The 19,053-nt window shown below is 42.6% G+C and overlaps 2 protein-coding genes and 1 pseudogene across 2 annotated transcripts in view; 2 read left to right on the forward strand and 1 right to left on the reverse strand.

Annotated features, from left to right (window-relative positions):
- The window catches only part of CRTAP (cartilage associated protein), a 22,580-nt gene extending 13,368 nt beyond the window's left edge, over positions 1–9,212 (forward strand). Inside the window, exons 5-7 of the mRNA XM_011362623.2 lie at positions 1,407–1,552; positions 2,461–2,544; positions 8,329–9,212. Coding sequence (XP_011360925.1) covers positions 1,407–1,552; positions 2,461–2,544; positions 8,329–8,382 — 284 coding nt within the window. The 3' untranslated portion in view covers positions 8,383–9,212. The remainder of the gene's footprint in view (positions 1–1,406; positions 1,553–2,460; positions 2,545–8,328) is intronic.
- Positions 9,213–12,813: 3,601 nt separating this feature from the next.
- LOC111744235 lies at positions 12,814–15,370 on the forward strand (annotated as a pseudogene).
- A 369-nt stretch (positions 15,371–15,739) lies between these two features.
- SUSD5 (sushi domain containing 5) overlaps positions 15,740–19,053 on the reverse strand; it is a 55,646-nt gene continuing 52,332 nt past the window's right edge. The window contains exon 6 of the mRNA XM_023528421.1: positions 15,740–17,212. Coding sequence (XP_023384189.1) covers positions 15,909–17,212 — 1,304 coding nt within the window. The 3' untranslated portion in view covers positions 15,740–15,908. The remainder of the gene's footprint in view (positions 17,213–19,053) is intronic.

Genomic DNA, 19,053 nt, shown 5'->3' on the forward strand with positions numbered 1-19,053 from the left:
GTTTAAAGATTTTCAGTGGGATGAAAACATAAGCGTGTGTTTTAATTCATTGTCATGAAGTCTGCATTGGCACTTACCTGAGCTAGCCCTGAGGTAGACTTTGAAACATGGGGTCATCTTGTCTCTGAGCAGGGCTTGGTTATGTGAACACAAAGCCAGAACACTAGGATTTTAAAAGTGTTCCAGGCACATCCAGGCTCTGGTAGCCCACTGGTCCTCTGAAATCCTCACATGCTCTGAAAATCTCCCTGTGTGTCAGAAACTGTGGCGGAGACTTATAAACACTGGTAAACCAAAATTTCTAGCTTAGCTTGCTGCTCCCCAGGAAATCTTTGCTTCTGGGGTTAAAGGTATACAGTACGAGTAAAATTTACTTCTCAAAATTGCCTTCCTGAAAGTCTGCCCAGTTTTGAACTCTTTCTAAATTAACTACTGAAATAAATTTCTTGAGGGCAGGTGTTGTTATTTATACGTGAACCCTTTCCCAGCCCTGCAGGCCTTGAGAATAATAAGTGCCTTTACACCCTGATTTTAAAGTTGTCATTACCAGAAATAGCCACTGGGTGGCAAAATTTACTCATACCCTCGCTTCTGTTATTCTGGCCAACCAGAGCTTTAGCAAAGGTAGTGTTTTTGGGTTTTAATTGAAGTGGAAAGTGCCAGAATAAATACCCAAGGGCTTGTGTCTCGTCACTTCTTCATCCTGTCCCCCACCCCTAAGACAAATCCCAACCCCTATGACAAATCCCAACCCCTGCCAAATCCCTATGCAGAAGGTAGTGCTGTAGGTAGGGCAACTCTAAGGAGTGAGGCTGGAGGTGAGACCCTCACCTCCAGGAAGTGACAAGGCCAGGTAACTCTTCATGTCTTTTTCAGCCCAGAGAGTCCACCATCCTTTTGGAGTTTCTAGATTTGGTTTAACTATAGCAGGGCCTACCTGTCTGTGGATTGCGGTGTCATCCACATGGGACCCAGGCACTTTGGTACCCAAAAGGGGCCTCATCTGCTGAGCATGTCCTCCCTAGCTCATTAGCCCCGTGACAGTCGAGGCTTTGGGATCCAGCCTTCTCATGCTCCAGGGATGTGAGAGCAGCTCAGGGCACGTGAGCATGAGGTGAAATGTGGTAGCCATTTCTGCAAAGGCATCTGTCTGCATGTTTCAAATCTGGCCTCCACATTGCCCTGGAGACCCAGCCTGTGACCCACCTACCCAGGGATGATTCCAGTGTGTGGCGGGTTTTCAGAAGAAGGGCCTGCAGAGAAGGGGCTTGTTCATGACCTTTTCTTCTAGGAAGCTGTGCTTCAAAAAAAGGGGGAGGGGTGGGAGGAGGGGGAAGGGGAGGCTGGCGAGAGGAACCGCAGCAGGTGCTGGCTGATCTCCTGTCCCCCTCTCCTTTGGACCCCAGTGAGTGACCTGAAGAACGCGGCCCCCTGTGCGGTCAGCTACCTGCTCTTCGACCACGACGACAAGGTCATGCAGCAGAACCTGGTGTATTACCAGTACCACAGGGACAAGTGGGGTCTGTTGGACGATCATTTCCAGCCCAGACCTGTAAGTCCAGGCATCACGCTCCTTTCCTCTTCGTTCTCACTTTCCTGAGATGGCTTTGCACCTTGAGAGGAAGGGGTATTTCGGAAATGAAAGGAAATTCATTGTTTTTCTGTAGTTTTTGTCTTTTAACATTTCACTGCTTTATTCTGATTTTTAAATCAGGCAGAATTCTACAGATCAAAAACATCACAGGAATATTTTACTTGGAACGTGAAATTCCCTCATAATTCCATACCATCTCTTTACTTATAGCTATGCATTTACTCATATACACAACATGTATTTGTTTGTTTTTATAGAAACAGGATTATACTTTGTATACTGTCTTGCAACTTGCTGTGTCTTTGTAACAATTCATTTGAATATTTTCCGTGTCACACCCATACACCTACAGCTCCATGATTGGTTCTTTTATGGATGGACCAACATTTAATTCTCATAATCGAAAAACTCAGCTATGCGTTTGTTGTCAGGAACTTCATGGATTATATATTACTTTTAAAAGCTCTTCTCTCAACGCTCTTTGTTCTTAACTTATATTTTCATTGGGATTTCTGTATACTTTCCTGGTTTGCCATTCATCCATCTTCCCTCATACCTCACTCCCCTGCCTATACACGTACACATAATCATACACACGCACACACTCTCACACACACAGTCTCTCATTTATAGGCAGTTGCCCACTTTTTAAAAATTGAGATATAATTCAAATACAATAAAAGTCACGCTTTTAAAGTACACAATTCATGGTTTCATTATCATGGAGTTGTACAACCATTACCACTATCTGATTTTAAATATTTTCATCACCCCCAAAAGAAACCCCATGCCCTGTGCCTCCCTCCTCCCCGTTCTAACATCAAAAGTTTGGTCATGTAAACTGTTTTCTGTTTGTGTCTCAACAGGAAGCAGTTCAGTTCTTTAACGTGACTACACTCCAGAAAGAGCTATATGACTTTGCTAAGGAAAACATAATGGATGACGATGAGGTAAGTTTTCATGTTGAGCACATGTCTTGCCTAGAGAAGATGTTACTCACATCTTTGCTAAAATCCCTGGAAGGCGAGTCATCGCTGAAATAAGAAGCAGAAGGGGATGGAGAAATGCAGTTTCTGTGGGTGTTCTAATGAAAATCGGAGCACTGGTGTGGGCAAGAATGGCTTTCTAGGAACCCAGGCTGAAGTGACACATTCCCTGCTAGTGACTGGTGCGATGCTCCAGAGATCCATTACAGGACCCGTCCAACCATCGTTTTTTAACGTTATAAAAACAGTGAATTTTCAATTACTCAGCATTCAGAAGACACTTGGAAACCCTCATCCCAATTTTTCTATGAGATTATTATCTGTTTGTTTGTTTGTTTGTTTTGTAAATTAGGTCCTTGCTCTGAGTCATTCTCTGAGATTCCTTGGGATTCTTGACTCTCAGCTAACGCCCTTTTTGCTTATGGAGCAGTCGTTTTGGGGCAGGCTAGTCACAGAAAAGTTGGGGCAGGCTAGCACAGAAAAGCCATCATTAGGGGTAGCATTTAGAGAGATGTGTTTGGAATAAACTGGAAAATGCCTTCTAAGACAGACTGGGACTTGCCAGCCGTTGGAGCTGGAAGAGTGAACTCATTCTGGTCTGACCCTTCATTTCATAGGTGAGGAGCTTGAGGGACAGGAAGGTTCTCTGAGTTGCTAGGCCAGATCCAGGGGCCCTGAGCCTCCTTGTCTGCTCTTTCCACTGCCCCAGTTTTCGGTGAAACACCTCTAAATGAGACATCATCGTGGAATTTTTTTTCTGTGCATGAATTTGTATGGGATAGACCCAACACTAGCATTCATTTAACTTCTCTGGGCCTCAGTCATTTATCTATAAAATGGGACTAATAGCGTTGACCTCACAGAGTTGGGAGAATGAAATACTGTGCTACCTGTGAAAGTGCTTTATAAACTAGGAAGTGATACACGTGCCATGTGTTTCGGGTTGGGTTCTCTTGAAGCAGAGCCTGAGATAAGATCACAAGGATGCTGCAAAGAAAAGGATGCTGGCTAGCTACAAAGTGGGCTGCTATGGTTTAGAAAGTGGAGAAAGATGAATTTAGGAAAAAGAGGAGGAGTTGAGTTCCTAATTATCCAGAGACATGCTACTATTGATATTTTGGTGTATATGCTTCCAGTTTTTCCTACATATTTCCAATATATATTCATTATAAACTCAGTTGTAATTTCATGTCATGGCTTTTATAATTAACATTGTAATATGAGCAGTTTCCCTTGTTATGTTTTTCTAGAGCAGCTTTATTGAAATATTCACATACCATAAAGTTCCCCCTTTTAAAGTATACAGTTCAGTAGGTTTCATTATATTCACAAAGTTGTGCATCAATCACTACTATCTAATTTTAGAGCATTTTTATCAACCCCAAAAGAAACCCTGAACCTATTACTAGTCACTTCTCATTCCTTCCCCTTTGCTCCTCCCTCCTTCACCTCTGCCCCCAGCCCTTGGCAACCATTAATCTACTTTCTGGCTCTATGGATTTGCTTGTTCTGGGGATTTTATATAAATGGAATCATATGGTATGTGATCTTTTGAGACTGGCTTCTTTAACTGAGCATGTGTTCAAGGTTCAACCGTGTTGTAACATGTATCATGTTATATGTAAAAATTCATTTTTATTGATGAATAATATTCCACTGTGTGGATATACCACATTTTGTTTATCTATTACTCCGTTGATGGACATTTGGGTCATTTCTACTTTTTGGCTATTTTGAATAATGATGCTATGAACATTTGTCTACAAATTTTTGTTTGGACATAAGTTTTCAATTCTCTTATACCCAGGATTATATACCTAGGTATATAATTCTCTTATACTCAGGGTTATATACCTAGGTATATGTAGCAGTAGTTGTTGAGTCATATGGTAACTCTATGGTTAACTCATTGAGAAACTGCCAAATGACTTTCAAAAGCAGCTACACCATTTTGCATTCCCACCAGCAGTGTCTGAAAGTTGAGTTTGCTAGTCTTCTCAGTACTTGGTAGTGTTTTTCTTTTTTATTATATCCATTCTAGAGGATGTGAAGTTGTATCTCACTGTGATTTTGAAATGCATTTCCCTAATGACTAATGATGTTGAGCATCTTTTTATATGCTCATTAGCCATTTGTATATCTTTGGAGAAATGTCTTGTCTATTCAAATCCTTTGCCCATTTTTTTTCATTGGGTTAGCTGTCTTTTTATTGTTTAGTTGTAAGAGTTCTTTATATATCTGGTTATAAGTCCTCTGCCAGACAATCTAGGTTGTCTTTATATTTTCTTAATGGAGCCTTAAAGCATTTTGATGAGATCCATTTTATTTTTTCTTTGGTTGCTTGCATTTTTGGTGTCTTATCTAAGAACCTATTGCCTAATCCAAGCTCATAAAAATTTACTCCGGTATTTTTTTCTAAGATTTTTAGAGTTTTAACACTTATATTTAGAAATACCATCTATTTTAAATTAACTTTACGTATGATGCCAGGTAAGGGTCCAATTTCATTCCTTTTATGAAGATATAAAGTTGTCCCAGCACCATTTGTTGAAAAATCTTTCTGTCCCCATTGAATTCTTTTGGCACTGTTGAAAGAAATCAAATGATTGTAAATGTGAAGGTTTATTTCTGGACTCTCACATTTATTCCATTGATCTAGATTTCTGTCCTTATGCCAGCACCACACTGTCTTGAATACTTGTAGCTTTGTACTACATTTTGAAATTGGAAGTGTGAGTCTTCCAACTTCATTCTTCTTTTTCTAGATTGCTTTGGCTATTCTGGGTCCTTTGCATTTCCATATAACTTACAGGATCAGCTTGCCAATTTCTGCAGAAGGTAGCTGAGATTTTTAATAGGAATTGTGCTGAATCTGAAGATCCCCTTAGAGGTAGTATTAGTATTGATATCCTAACAATATTAACTCTTCTGATCTGGGGACAGGGATGTCTTCCCATTTATTTAGGTCTTCTTTAGTTACTTTTACCAATGTTTTCTTAAATTTTGTTTTTCTTGATATAATTGCAAATGGAATTGTTTTTTTATTTTTATTTTTTAATTGTCCATTGCTAGTGTATAGAAATACAATTGATTTTTGTATATTGATATTGTAATCCTATAAATTTATTGAACTTGTTTATTAGTTCTAATAGGGTTTTTTGTGTGTGTATGTGGATTCCTTAGGAGTTTCTGTACACAAGATCATGTTATCTATGAATCAAGGTAGTTTTACTTCTTTTTCAATCTAAATGTCTCTAATTGATTGATTGATTGATTGACTAACTGCCCTGCCTGGCTAAAACCTCCAGTACAGTGATTTAGAAATGGAAAAAAAGCAGACGAGTCTAGCTTCATTCTTTGAATAAATATTTATTGAGCACCTACTATGTGCTAGGCACTGACCTGGCACTGGAGATATTGCTCAATCTTAGAAGGAAAGCATTCTTTTTCAGCGCTAAGTATGTTGTTAGCTCTGGGTTTTTTGCGAGTTTTTTTGTTTTTTTGTTTGTTTGTTTTGAAGAGGAAGTTCCCCTTCTAGTACTAGTTTGTTGAATGTTTTTGTCATGAAGATTCAGTAAAGCTCTCTCATGTCAGATGAGGAAACAAATTCAGAAAGATAGAGTGACTCGCTCAAAGTTACACAGCTGGTTAGTAATCATCCATTGAAAAGACCAGGCTTTTTCCAGGCTTTAAAATTCCTGGGATTTAGACTTGGCATTCTCAAGATAAAAGGACTCTGTTGAAGGTCCTGGAAGTAATTAGCATATTAATTGAGGTTTTAGAATTGTGAAAGAATTAATACTTCTCTAAAAACAAGCTGGTTTTTTCCCTAGATTTCCAATTATTCATAATTTTAGATAAAATATAAACAATACAATAAAAATTTTAGTTTAATCTTTAAAATTTCCAAAAGACAAAATACTACTTTGAAACAAAGCATCGATACAATTTAGCTACTGATATTTGTGATATTATTTATTATCTTTCTGGGTTTGAAATGTGCACAAGAGCTCCTGAAAGCTTACATTCTGGTTAAAAATTTTGCAGAGGCCCGTTATAGTTTCAGGAACTATAAAAAGCAGGCTGAAATAGATGCTTCAAGTTTCAGGTTTGACGGTTGTTTGCTTCGGCAAAGTCTAAAATAAATAGATTATAATTTGCTGGAGTGATTTATTGAGGGAGTGCTCTCCACGAGGAAAGGAAGTGAGAGGCAAGCGAGAGCTTTGCAAATAACGTGGTCTCAGCTGGAGTCAAACTTCACTTTCTCCCAGAGGAGCTCTGGAGCATGATTTTTGTACCACCAAGCTCTTCCTGCTTTTTGTGGCCCCCTTATCAGTCTTTCCTTGGTTGCTGCAGGCCAGAGGGGTTGGTGTGTAAACTCCTTGTCAGGGCTGCTCCTTTCGGCCAAGATCAATTGTCCAGAGAATGGGCAGCTATCAGCCATTAGCAAGCTATGCTCCCAACAGCTGGGAGTTGGGTACACCGAAAAGTAGATCTGAGCGAGGCACCAATGGTCACCACAACAGGCCATATAGGAGGACGTGTTCCTTTAATTAATGAACTAAAAGCAAGCAATACCATCATCCCCACGTCACAGAAGCCACATGGCAGGAAACAATGAATCTAGGAACAGAAGTCATGGTCATACATGTAATCATTCCTCTTTTATACTGTGTTTTCCTTTGGGCATTCAGAAAGCAACTGAAGAACACTTTTGTTTTGTTCTTTTTTTATATTTTGTATTTTTTTCTTTTTTCCCTTTTCTTCTTTCCCAAAGCTTTCTAGTCTCAGGCATGACATGGTAGAGGTATTTGATAAAAATATTAAGACCCCTGTTCTGACTCAAGTACTGGATAGATTTTTCAACTATTCTCAAATGCTGAGAGATTTTATGAATCTGCATTAAAATATCTAAAAAGCAAATAGGCTCTTGAGCTGGGATGGTGACCTCTTTGAGGGAGGCTCAGTTTTACCAGAGAGTAGTCAGCATTGGTGGGGCTGGCCTGTGCCAACCCTCACAGGGAGGGGACTTAGCTTCTTGGTGATTCATTCATTCTCTGCAGTAAAAAGAACGCACCATCCACTTGTGGCCCAGGTGTGTTACGGACGAGAAATCAATGCAGAGAAGTAAATCAGAAAGTATGCTGGGCTTTTTCAGGTTGAGGCTTCTGACTGATTGCACAAAGAGAGAATGGGTGGGCTCCTGAGACTGACAGTGAGCAAGTGGGTCCCACTGTACCCCAGTAGGATGACTGCTTTAGTCACGCCAGGAATATGCACATATACACTCAATCACTTAACCTTTAGTAGGTTTACTGAACACCTTCTGTGTGCCAGGTGCTGGGGAAGAAAAATAACCCAGGTCCTGGTCCTTGAAAAGCTCATAGACTGGTGATCAAGTCAGAAAGGGAACAGATAGAAAGTGTTCCTGTGGGATAACTGCTAATAGAAGGGGGATGGAAGCACGGAAGATGGGGCACTAAGCGTTTTTCAGAGGGTGGGCTGGCCTGCCTACCTCACACAGGCCTTCTCTGAGGGCTGCAGAGCACCTAACTCTAAGTTCACATGGGGAAGAAGGCGAAGCGCCCCCAAGGAGAAGTCAGGTCCTCTGAGCCCAAGGGCAGGGGAGAAAGGCTGTTCCAGCCCAAGCAGGCAGCTGACAGCGGCCTCTTGGAAGCAGTCTCTGCTCACCAGCACTTTTAAAGTCAGTCAACCCATTTAACAGAGGTGTCCTGTTGTCTTTTACAGGGAGAGGTTGTGGAATACGTGGATGACCTCTTGGAGCTGGAGGAGACTGGCTAGTCCACAGCAGCCAAAGAGACTTCCCCTCGATGTTCAGGAAACACAGATTCTTTGTCTTCCTTTATCCAGTAACCCAAGTTGTTGATACCTCAAAGCCTTCTCTTTACTCTATGACGTGAAAGGGAAGGCCCCATCTCTCACTATATGTAACAAGGGGTGAGCCTGCCTTCCCTGTGACCATACCTGCTCCCCATCTTCACATCTGTCTGCCCATCTTCAAATCTGCCTTCTCCATGTCCATACCCGCCTTTCTCACCATTTTGGATGGAAGGACAGTCTTCCATTCCCTCCCCCGCCACCACAGAAAATCAGTATTATTTTTTAAATATGAAAAATACTCCTAAAAGGTGATAATTGTGAAAATCTACTGTGGCCTTTCTGCTTTTCTATTTTTTAGTCTTTATCCCCATGCCCTGATCCAAGAAAGATGATGGAAGACAAAGGCTAAACTTCTCCACATCCCATGATGGTCTACACATAATCTGACCGGCATCATTTCAGGCACCCATTGAAAAAGAAGTTGGCTAACAGTGTAGCATGCAGAAATATAGCTTTTGCCCAACACTTTTGCATCTCCAAAGTCTTGCAGTAGGTGATCGATTCCATTTGAGGACAATATGTAGCTCCTGTCTCAGATTTGGAAACAGAAGAAAGCAGAAGAGTCTAGCTTCAGTCTTTTGATAAATATTTATTGAGCACCTACTATGTGCTAGGCATTGACCTGGAACTGGAGATACTGCACAAAACAATAGCAAAAAAGCTCTGCCCTTGCGAAGCCTACATTCTGTAAGGAGAAACAGATAAGAAATAAACAAGAATAACTACGTGGAGTATCAAGGGTGATCATTGCTATGGAGAAAAATAAGGGCAGGAGTTGACTGGCACAGCATTTGGCATGGAAAGGAATGAAAGGAAATAGAATTTAGGGACTTTATGGTAATGGTGATCCACCAGGGGTGGAAAACTCATATATTTTTGCGTTTCCAGGCTTGCTTTCTCCCACATCTCGCTATGCCACTCTGGGAACTCAGGTGTATCCGATCCCTCCTGTACTATCCTGCTTCCCTCTCTCCTTTCCCCTGAGAGCACTTCCTCTTTTATCTGCACAAGATCCTCGTGTCGAGATCTCCTTCTAGGATACCCACATTGAGACAAAAACCTGCTACTCTGGCTTTGGCTGAATTGGCCCACGCCAACAGAGTCTGCACTCGTGGGGGGCTGTGTGGCCAAAGGAATCAGTGTTAATCAGCATTATTGATGGCTATGCTTGTGTCTCCAGCAGCCTCCAAATCAGGGCACCCTCCTGCCCAGCCATGAGTCAGATCTTGCACAGCTTCCACTCACAGAATGCTGGGTTCCCTTTTCTTCCCTAGCCCCACCCACCCTCTACCACACCAGAGGAGCTTCCTTTTGAAGTCAGTGGGGAGGAAGGTCAGAGGGCAGGACTATAAAGTAGAGAGGACACAGTGAGCAGACGCTCTGCCCCAGGATTCCTGAGTCAGTGGAGGTGGTTCAGCTCCCCTTACAGCCCCTGGCAGCAGTTGCCCTTCGCAGCTGTGCAAGAAAACGCAAGGAGACCAGCACAGGGACCAGGCTGGGCTGGGTGGTCCGACTCTCCCCCTCTGCCCTGTAGAGCTTCCATTTGGTCCTCTTCCCGAGCCTGGGCTGAGCTTTTTGCAGATGATGTTGTTACACGGGTGGCTGGGGGTGGTGTGGTGGGTGAGCATCCTTCATTCACTCTTTGAACTTGGCCTCTTCTTCACTGAGGATTGAAAAGCACCTCCACCCCCATCCTAGCAATGTTCCCCCGAGGAAGAAACCTGGGAACAGTATGATCAAATTGTCAGCAATTTGCTTTGATTGAAGGCGGTAGAACCGACTTACTCATTTTTTTTTTTTTTCAAAAGAAACCAAACCAATCTTAAAAAAAAAAAAGTTAGCCAATTTCTCTAAACCGACCATGAAACCTCAGTGTTCAGGCTACACTCAACAACATCAACCCAGCACCTCCCCGAGTGGGTTTCTTGGAAGAGCCTAGAAGATTCCTGGACTGAGACCTCATGGGTCCAGCATCAGTCTGGTCTGTCTTTTGAAAAAACAAACACATTTGTAAGCTTTGTAGGAGTTTCCAGACCCGCCTAAGATGCCTTGCCTGCCCTCTGACCCACCTGTATGGAGCCCAGTGGTTGCTCTGTTTGGTTTCCTCATGCCGGCCTGTCCAGAGAGGCTACCCGCCGTGGGGGCGGGAGGGGCGGTCGTCTATCCAGCTTCGTTCTCACTCAGGTAACCCAGGTAGGGGCACCCATTAGGTAGGGTGTATCAGCTACCCCCTGCGGCCCCGTCAGTGTTCAGACTTTAACAGTGGATAGCCAAGGGGTGGTTTGTGTGTACAAATAGATTTGAAAGCGATTGTCTGAAATGTCTTAGATACCAACACATTCAGCATACTAATATCCTTCTGAGTCTTGAAACTTTCTAATTATGGCCACGAACCTGTTGTCCTCACCTCGGATCCAGGAGAAAAACAGTGGGAACGGAGACCACAAAGGCCGCCTGAGGAAAGGTTGCTTTTAGGCGTTCTTACGAAGGGAATTTAAAGAGCACAAAAATTTTATTGAGCCAAACTCAGTGGCAAACAGAAAATGATTTGTTAGATTGTCAGTGGGAAAAGGTTTATTATGACTGCTGGTGGAATAAACAGGGGCTGGTTTCTGCCAACATTTATGGAAATAATGTTTTTAAGTTTTAAATGTGAGCTGTAAACCTACGCTACTTTCGTTTTTTTTTTTTTTAAAAATTCAATACTTAAACTGTGGGGAGAAGGTGGATTGGTGCCAGAGAAAACATTCTCACTTAATAGTGTTTGCACATGGAACAGCAACACAGTTTGCAGCGAGGCACTGGGAAGAACCCACAACTAATCCTTCATCGCAGCTGTCCGAACTCTTGATCATCTGCCATCCCCCAAACAGCGACTTCTTTTTTCTGGTGACTCCAGGCTTGAATGACCTAGTGTGGAGAGTTTAAACTATATACAAGGGGTGAGGGGGGGCAAAAAAGGGAAGGGAACCTTAAATAAGCCTCGGCCAACGTTTTGTGCATTGGACTTCCTGTGCCTGCAGCCGGGGTAAGGCTGTTCCCCACCACGTCCCCACAGCATCTCCTCAAGAGAGAAGACACCGTGACAGCCCAGCTTCACCGTGACTTACCCTCTGCTACCCCAGAAATAAGAGTCAGAGCGGCTGTGGTTTGTCCCATAGGAGGATGCTCCTTTCTCTAGGGCAGGCACTGAGGGGCCATATCCTAACACCCAACACTGTCCCCCACCACCTAACTGGCTTGGGTGGCTTGTTGAATGAATGAGTAAATTGGCTCACTATCCTCTTGGAGCTGATAGGGTAAGATACTGGTGCCTTGTTTTACAAGAAAACAGTAGGAAGGAATTAAACAATTTGGCCAGCAGATACAAGGTCAGTCTTGGAGTCTTACTGCCCATTTAGGGTGGTGGTCAGTAGGTCAAACTATAAACATTGCTGGTGTCTTTTCCACACCTCCCCTCCTTGAGTTGGGGCGGTGTGTACAATCCCACTCTCATGGGAAATTAGAACTTGGAAAATCGTTGACAACAAAGATTTTTTTTAAAAATCACATTAAATGTTTTATTTTGCTTATTCTTTACTGTTTTCTTTCTCTATCCACTGGATGAGGCTGTCTTAATCATACCCAGTCGATCTAGGATGGATGTTATAATTAGCTCTGTTTTCTCAGGTCCCTGCGATTTCTGCCATTCATCTGGCAAAGCAGAATCCTTACCCCAAAGACTCTCAGATCTCACACAGCAGGGTGGTCCTTGCTGGTCGTGAGTGGACGGAGGGCCTTTCAGGACACAGACGCTCTTTCCTCTCCCAAGGAAGGTTTTTTTCAGAGATCTGGGATCCCATTAGGGAACACATTTGGAACCCAGAGCTGGCGTTAGAGCTGATGAGTTGGTCCCTCGCTGCCAACGTCTGAAAAGTGACGGAAAATTTACTGTTTCAAATGAGGGCCTAAAACATCGTCAGGCCTGACTGCCCACAGCCACCATGCTCCGTGCATATCACTAAAAGGCAAGTGATGAGGAAGGGGAAAGAGCAGGAGGAGGCAGGTAGACAGAATGAGGAACTAGCCAGTACAAAAAGAGACTGACCGCAGGAAGAGTTCAAACATCAGCTACTTGAAAGAGAGGTGGAGGACACAGATTTTGTTGATGTCAAGCCCAGGAATTGTCGAGGATACAGTGGAAAAGTCTGGACTGAGGAGGAGTGGCAATGTCGAGAGTAAGAGTGTGTGCGTTGACAGATGTCTTGGGTCTGGACCCCCTGAGGCAAAGCCTTGTGCATGTGATGAGTGATCTCTGGTTGGGTGAGGGAGGCGGGGGAGGGTGGAGGGGGCAGAAGCTTCATAGACTTCCCTGGAATCCTGCTGCAGGGCGTAACATGGCTGAGAGTCAGGCTTAGAGGGGGCAGTCTCAGACACCGCAAGTATTAAGACATCATTTTCAAGATTACTAGACAATCCTTTTTTAGAAAGCCATTATGAGGTAACCTAGATATAAAATACATTAAGCGACTGTTCAGGGGAAATAATTATTTATTGAAAATATCTCAGAAGCTTTGTGTTAACAGACCCCTCCTCCAATTTTCATGAGCCCTAAACATTTGCTAGTCTCAAAAGACACATAATTACATACAATTTAAGTTTACAGTGTTTTAATCATTCCCTTTCTACATACATTTTTAGATCCTATGACATTAATTTAGATGACACCAAATCAATGAAAACTTAAAAAACTTATGTGTTGGGTTTATTTTTCAGTTCATGTCTACAAAATAATACATTTACATGTATTGACATATTTGTAATAAATTTATTAATATATTTGTATTAATATTACCTGTTTGGAGTTTGGTATTAAGTCAGTGTTCTTGGGTTATTACATAATAGCTGGACAACACGATCTCAACGTTGAGACGGAGGTTATTTTATGTAGTTAAAAATAGAAAAGTTATCTTGTAATAGATTAGAAAAGAATCTAATTTATAAATATATACAGTCTCTGGCTTTTATTCTCTTGTGTTTTGCTTTGGCTCCATGCAGAAAGCACTTCATTTTTGTGGTTCTGGATTTCATCTTACACATAGGTGTCCCATTTGGTACATTCAGGCCTTTATTTTACTCAATAATGGGGACTTCGATTTTGCTGTACTGTCTTTATAGCTACTTAGACTATTATTTTTCCAAAGCTTGCACTGAAAAGAGGTGGCAGGGTGGAAAATATGTTGCAAGAATTCTTTTTGTTCCCCAGGTAAAAACACCACCAACAGTTTTTTGTTTGTAAAGATCAGGATCTCTCTCACGACACAGCAAAACTCTTAGACTCTTACAGTCTCAAAATAAACGTATGGCCTTCGATCACTTTTTTGCTACTGAAAATGATTTCTAAGAAGGTGATTCATATAAAAATATGATGTTTTGTTTCTGTGCCAATACATAGGAGACCGTTAGAGATAGTATTTCAGCAGCTTCAAACGCTGTCTCAGTTGCACAGTGGCTTCTATGCAAGACCAACCACAGGTGTTACTCATCTCTGGGCCTCTAAAGCTCCAGCAGGGCTCAAAGCTCGAACATCACAGAGCGGCTGAGGAAGACGGGAGAGAGCATCAACTGCTGGGAGGAGAATAAGGCTCAAGATGGAAAATCGTGAACCAAATGATACTGTCAAGGAAAGCCAACTTTTATATAACATAATCAGAAAAATTAACCAACTTCCAGAAGCAGAAAAGGATCTATTTGAACATGAATCAACATACGTTGTACTTAATGCTGCTCTCTGTGGGCTAAGAGCAGTCTTTTTCAGCTCATTTTAAATGATACACATGCTCTTGCAGCTGCAGGCTTACCAATGGCAGTGATCCCATTTTCGACAGCGAATGTATCTTACAGTTTTTTTTTTTTAAGTTTACCACTGAATACAGGTATTCCTCAGCCCTGCTACCAGAGAAAGAAAATATTATAAGGTACTGGATCAGAATTTCTAAGCCTGTCTTTAGAAAGCTGTTATTTCCCATTTTGTTCCAGACAGGGTTTGCTGCATACCTTGATTTTAGACAATAGAAACTACTTATAAAGGCTCTTCAGTTGCCTGCCTTAGAAATTCAGTAATTGTTAAGTAAAGGTGTACACAAAAATAAAACTGTAAAAAAGAACAACTCATTTTATCATAAACTTGAGTGTGCGTTAGAATCACCTGGAGGGCTAGTCACAACACAGAGAGCTAGGCCCCAACCCCAGAGTTTCTGCTTTGTGACTCTGGGGTGGCACCAGAGAACGTGCAGCTCCAGCAAGCTCCCAGGTGCTGTTGATACCTCTGGTCTGAGGACTATACTTTGAGAATCACTGTCCTAAACAGGACTTGCTGAGCCACCGTAAGATGACCTAGATGCTATGAAATGGGTGGCTCAACGACCAGAAGAATTCATCCTGGACTCATGCTATTTCCACAGAACTCACAATTGCCACAAAGAATCGATGGACACCATTTCATATTCCTTTTTAGTTCCTGTGCGTCTCCATCAAGTAAGCATCCGTACCTGTTATCCTAGTCCTCGGCCCTCTTAAAATATCTTTTTCCTTCCATGTCACTCCCTCTTACTGGAGTTCGGAGAAATGGTTACTCCTGAGAGAGGAAACCAAGGACTGAGTTCTGTTAGTTTTGGCAAAAGTTCTAAGATGTTCATGGGTACAGACTAGTTGACGGCAACTAGGCCACTGCTTCCGAGAGGAGATGGTGCTTACCGGTACAAAGATAATTTGGTTTTTAAAAATACAATGGGCAGTCCCACAGAATGGAGGGAACAGAAGTGGATGTGTCCGGTCATTCCTCACTCCCCACTCCTAACAAGTGTTAGTCTTACATTCTCCCCAATATCAATAAACAATTAAAAAGAAATCTCAAAGCTTCTAGACTGTGTCATGGTTCTTAGTTCACTTGCCTCCAGTGAGATCACAACATTAAAAGGAAATAACCCATTATTCTTCTATATCCCACTCCCAACAATTAAATATCTATATCCTAAATATCACTGCTCTCAAATGCTCCGTTGATCACACCTATTTCAAAAATTTCAGGTCATGAAATCAGTCATTTTATTTCTTAAGAAAGGAAAAGAAGGTAATAGTATGATGAAGCAAGAGGTGAGTTTTGACCTCATGGTGGAATTAGGGCCCAAGCACAGGTCTGAGAATAGTGCAATTTATTCCAGAGCAGATGGTTGAGGAGATGTTGACATGTGCGATGATGCCACCGAAGCCTTCCTGCCAGGTGCCTTCAGAAATACTTCTCAGCCTATACAGCAAAGACCTGAGGAAAAACATGAGCTCTGTTCCACCTGTTTCATGCTTTAGTGAATTATCAGTATTTACCAATGTATTGTGTCACTGTTTATTTTCCTCCCAAGTGGCTTTGGGAGAGCCCACTCTGAAGATGGCTAGACCTTCTCCATCTCAATCTGCTGGTGATAGTGCCGAGCTTGCCGCTGGCCAACGTTCAGCTTGTACACGGAGCTCTTGTGCTGGCACTTGCGGTAGCCCCACACTGCCCCTACACCTGCCAGGAGCAGCAGCAGGCACAGGACGGTGACGACGGTGGCAATGATGGGGCCTCTGCTGAGACTAGGACACTCGTCCCCTACACAGGGCTCCAAGGTTGAGAGAAGCTCTTCACTTGCACCTGGACCAGGGCCTTCCTGTCCCAAGAAGTCATCGGACAGCAGGTATGGGAAGTTATCCTGGACCTCGGGAGCAGTGGCTTCCACTGGAGTCTGGGTGGCTGCCACGAGGGTTGAGGGACCGTGGTTAGGCACCTTTGGGACAGTAGTTGTTACTGTCGCTATGGGAGAGCTTGTGGGTTCATCGGGTAGGGTGGCCATGGAAGACTTCTCTGGGGCAAATCTCCAAGGAACAGTTGACTGGTACCTGGTCAAGTCCCCATCCGCCATGCTGGGACCCTCAGTTTCAGACACACTCTTGGGTCTGAAAGCCAAAGCTTCTACATCGAGTGTTTGAGAAGGAAGAACTGAAGTATGGGTCGTGTCCTCACTTGGTGTGAGGGTGGAGCTCCTGGGCTTCTTAACTTCCACAAGAACAGGCTGATGAGGGGTAAACAGAACACATTCCTCCAGCCCTACTGACCCATCTCCCCTGTCCCCATCTTCCTCCTCTTCTGCCTCTTCTGTCTCTATCTTCTTCCAAGCTCCATCGGTCACAGGGTAGCCATCTAACCAGGACCCATCGCTGCTACTCACCATTGGGTCCCCCGCCTTGCTGTCATTCTTGCCCATATGTGGCCCCGAGGGACCATCAGTGCTGCCATAGATCCCCTTGGTTTCGGGTTCACCTGGGGCCGATGTTATGCCACTGTGGTTGTCTCCAGCAGGAAACTGCTTTTTGGTGTGGTCGTCCATCTCTTTTTCTAACTCGAGCTTGTGGAAGGTCGCAGCAGGAAGCCAGAACAAGTATTTCTGGTTTAGTATCCATCCTGGTAGGTCTGTGGGGACACTGCTCCCAGCGTGGGGCAAGCCTGTGGTTGGCACGAAGGCGGTATCCTGGGCTGTGTCTTCTCTTCCCGCAGAAACGGAGACCAGATGGTCCTGTTTTGGAGTTTCCTCAGAGGCCTCTCCCTGACCCCTGTCCTCCTCTGCCTCTGTTCGGGAATCTTCCATGATCTCTCTGAAGGACACTGATCTGTCATCAGGGAAATTATCTTCATAGTCAATATGTGCCTCAGCCTCATCTGAAAGGAAAGAGGGGAAAACCTCATTAGGTCCAAGGTCACAGAGCCAGGGTACAGAACACAAGAAAGGGGAACAAAAGCGTAAGGACTGGAACAGACGAACTAAAACTGTCATTCACAGATGCTATGATTATGTAGCACAGATAAACCCAAAGCATTTACATATAAAAATTTATAATTAACATGGGAGTTATCAAGGATGCTAGGTCAACAGCCAGTATAAAATATCAATTGTATTTCAATATACAAGCAATAAACAAAATAAAAATTTATAGAGATGCCATTTGTCATAGCTTAAAAAAAAATCAAACACCTAGGAATAAATCTAATAAAAGATATGCACGATTTCTACATGGAATGGTACAAAATATTTGAGAAAAATTAAAGGAGGTCTAAATAAATGAAGGGATATACCATGTTCTTGTAATGGAAGGCTCAAAACTGTTAAGTTGTCAATTCTGTTCGAATTGATCTATCTAGATTTAATACAATCCTAATAAAAATCTGAGTCATTGAGAAGCTAATGCTAAAATTTACGGAAATGCAAAGGGCTTAGAATGGACAAGGGAATCTTGGAAAAGAAGAAAAAAGCTGGAGGAGGTACACTATAAGATTTCACGATTTACTATAAAACTGGAGTACTGTACTTTTTTAAGATCGTGGTATTGGCACAAGAATTGATAATAGGATTACATTAACATTATGAACTTCTGTCATTGTGTCATGAAGAGTTAAAATGCAAGTCACAGAGAGTTGGAGAGATTTGCAACACATATAACCTCCAAAGGGTTTGTATCCAGAATTTGTAAAGAACTCTTACAAATCTATAATAAATAGGCAGACAAACCATAGCAAATTTGGTGAGATACTTGAATTGGCACATCGCGAAAAAGAAATCTAGTCACTAAATGTGTAAAAATGCTCAACGTCACTAGTAATAGAGAAATGCTAATTACAGCCACAATGAGATATCATTAAATAGTACCAGAACGGCTAAAGTTAAGAGGACTGACAATATTTACTGATAACAAGGATGTGCAGCTCTACTGGTGGGAACGTGAACCGAAAGGACCATCACGAAGAGCTGTCTGGGCATCGCTGCTAAAACTGCTCATACACATGCTCCAAGACACAGCAATTCCACGACTAAATACATACTCGACAGTAATGCGTACACGCGGGTAACGAAAGACAAGCACAAGAATGTTCATAATAACCCAAACATGAAAACGATCCGAACGTCCACTAGCTGCAGAACTCACACATACACTGTGGTACATTCATACAGCGACAATCTGCACATCAATGAAAATGAACCAACAGCTGCTTCCCACAAGGACGTAGAGGAATCTCACAGCCATAGTGTTGAACAAAAGAAGTCAGGCACAAAAGAACACATTCTGTGTGATTCTATTTACATAAAGTTCAAAAACAGGCAAAACTAACCTATGATGTGGAAAGTCAGGATGGTGGTTCTACGTGGACAGTCTGGGCATAAGCGAGACTTCGGGGTTACTGGCAACGTTCTACTTCTTGACCTTCGTGGTGGCTAAAATTCCTCGTTTATTCTCCGATAATTTATTGATCATTCCCTTATGATTTGTATGTATGTTATAATTAAGTAAAAATGTATCTTTTAAAACACTGATTTGCTCTTTGTAAAATGTCTGAATCATGAGATTATGCTGTGAAGTTTCTGAATCCAGCTCAGTAGGATGAACACAGGCCCCATGGTTAGGAGGCCAGAATCTCAGGACAGCAGGCCAAGAAGGCTCAAGAAGCTGGCTGGGCTTTCCCCATTCTCAGTAGTCTGTAAAAGTCGAGTCCTACTGGGAGACATA

Source organism: Pteropus vampyrus, unplaced genomic scaffold (assembly GCF_000151845.1).
Source record: "Pteropus vampyrus isolate Shadow unplaced genomic scaffold, Pvam_2.0 Scaffold1, whole genome shotgun sequence".
In the NCBI taxonomy this organism is placed as follows: domain Eukaryota; kingdom Metazoa; phylum Chordata; class Mammalia; order Chiroptera; family Pteropodidae; genus Pteropus; species Pteropus vampyrus.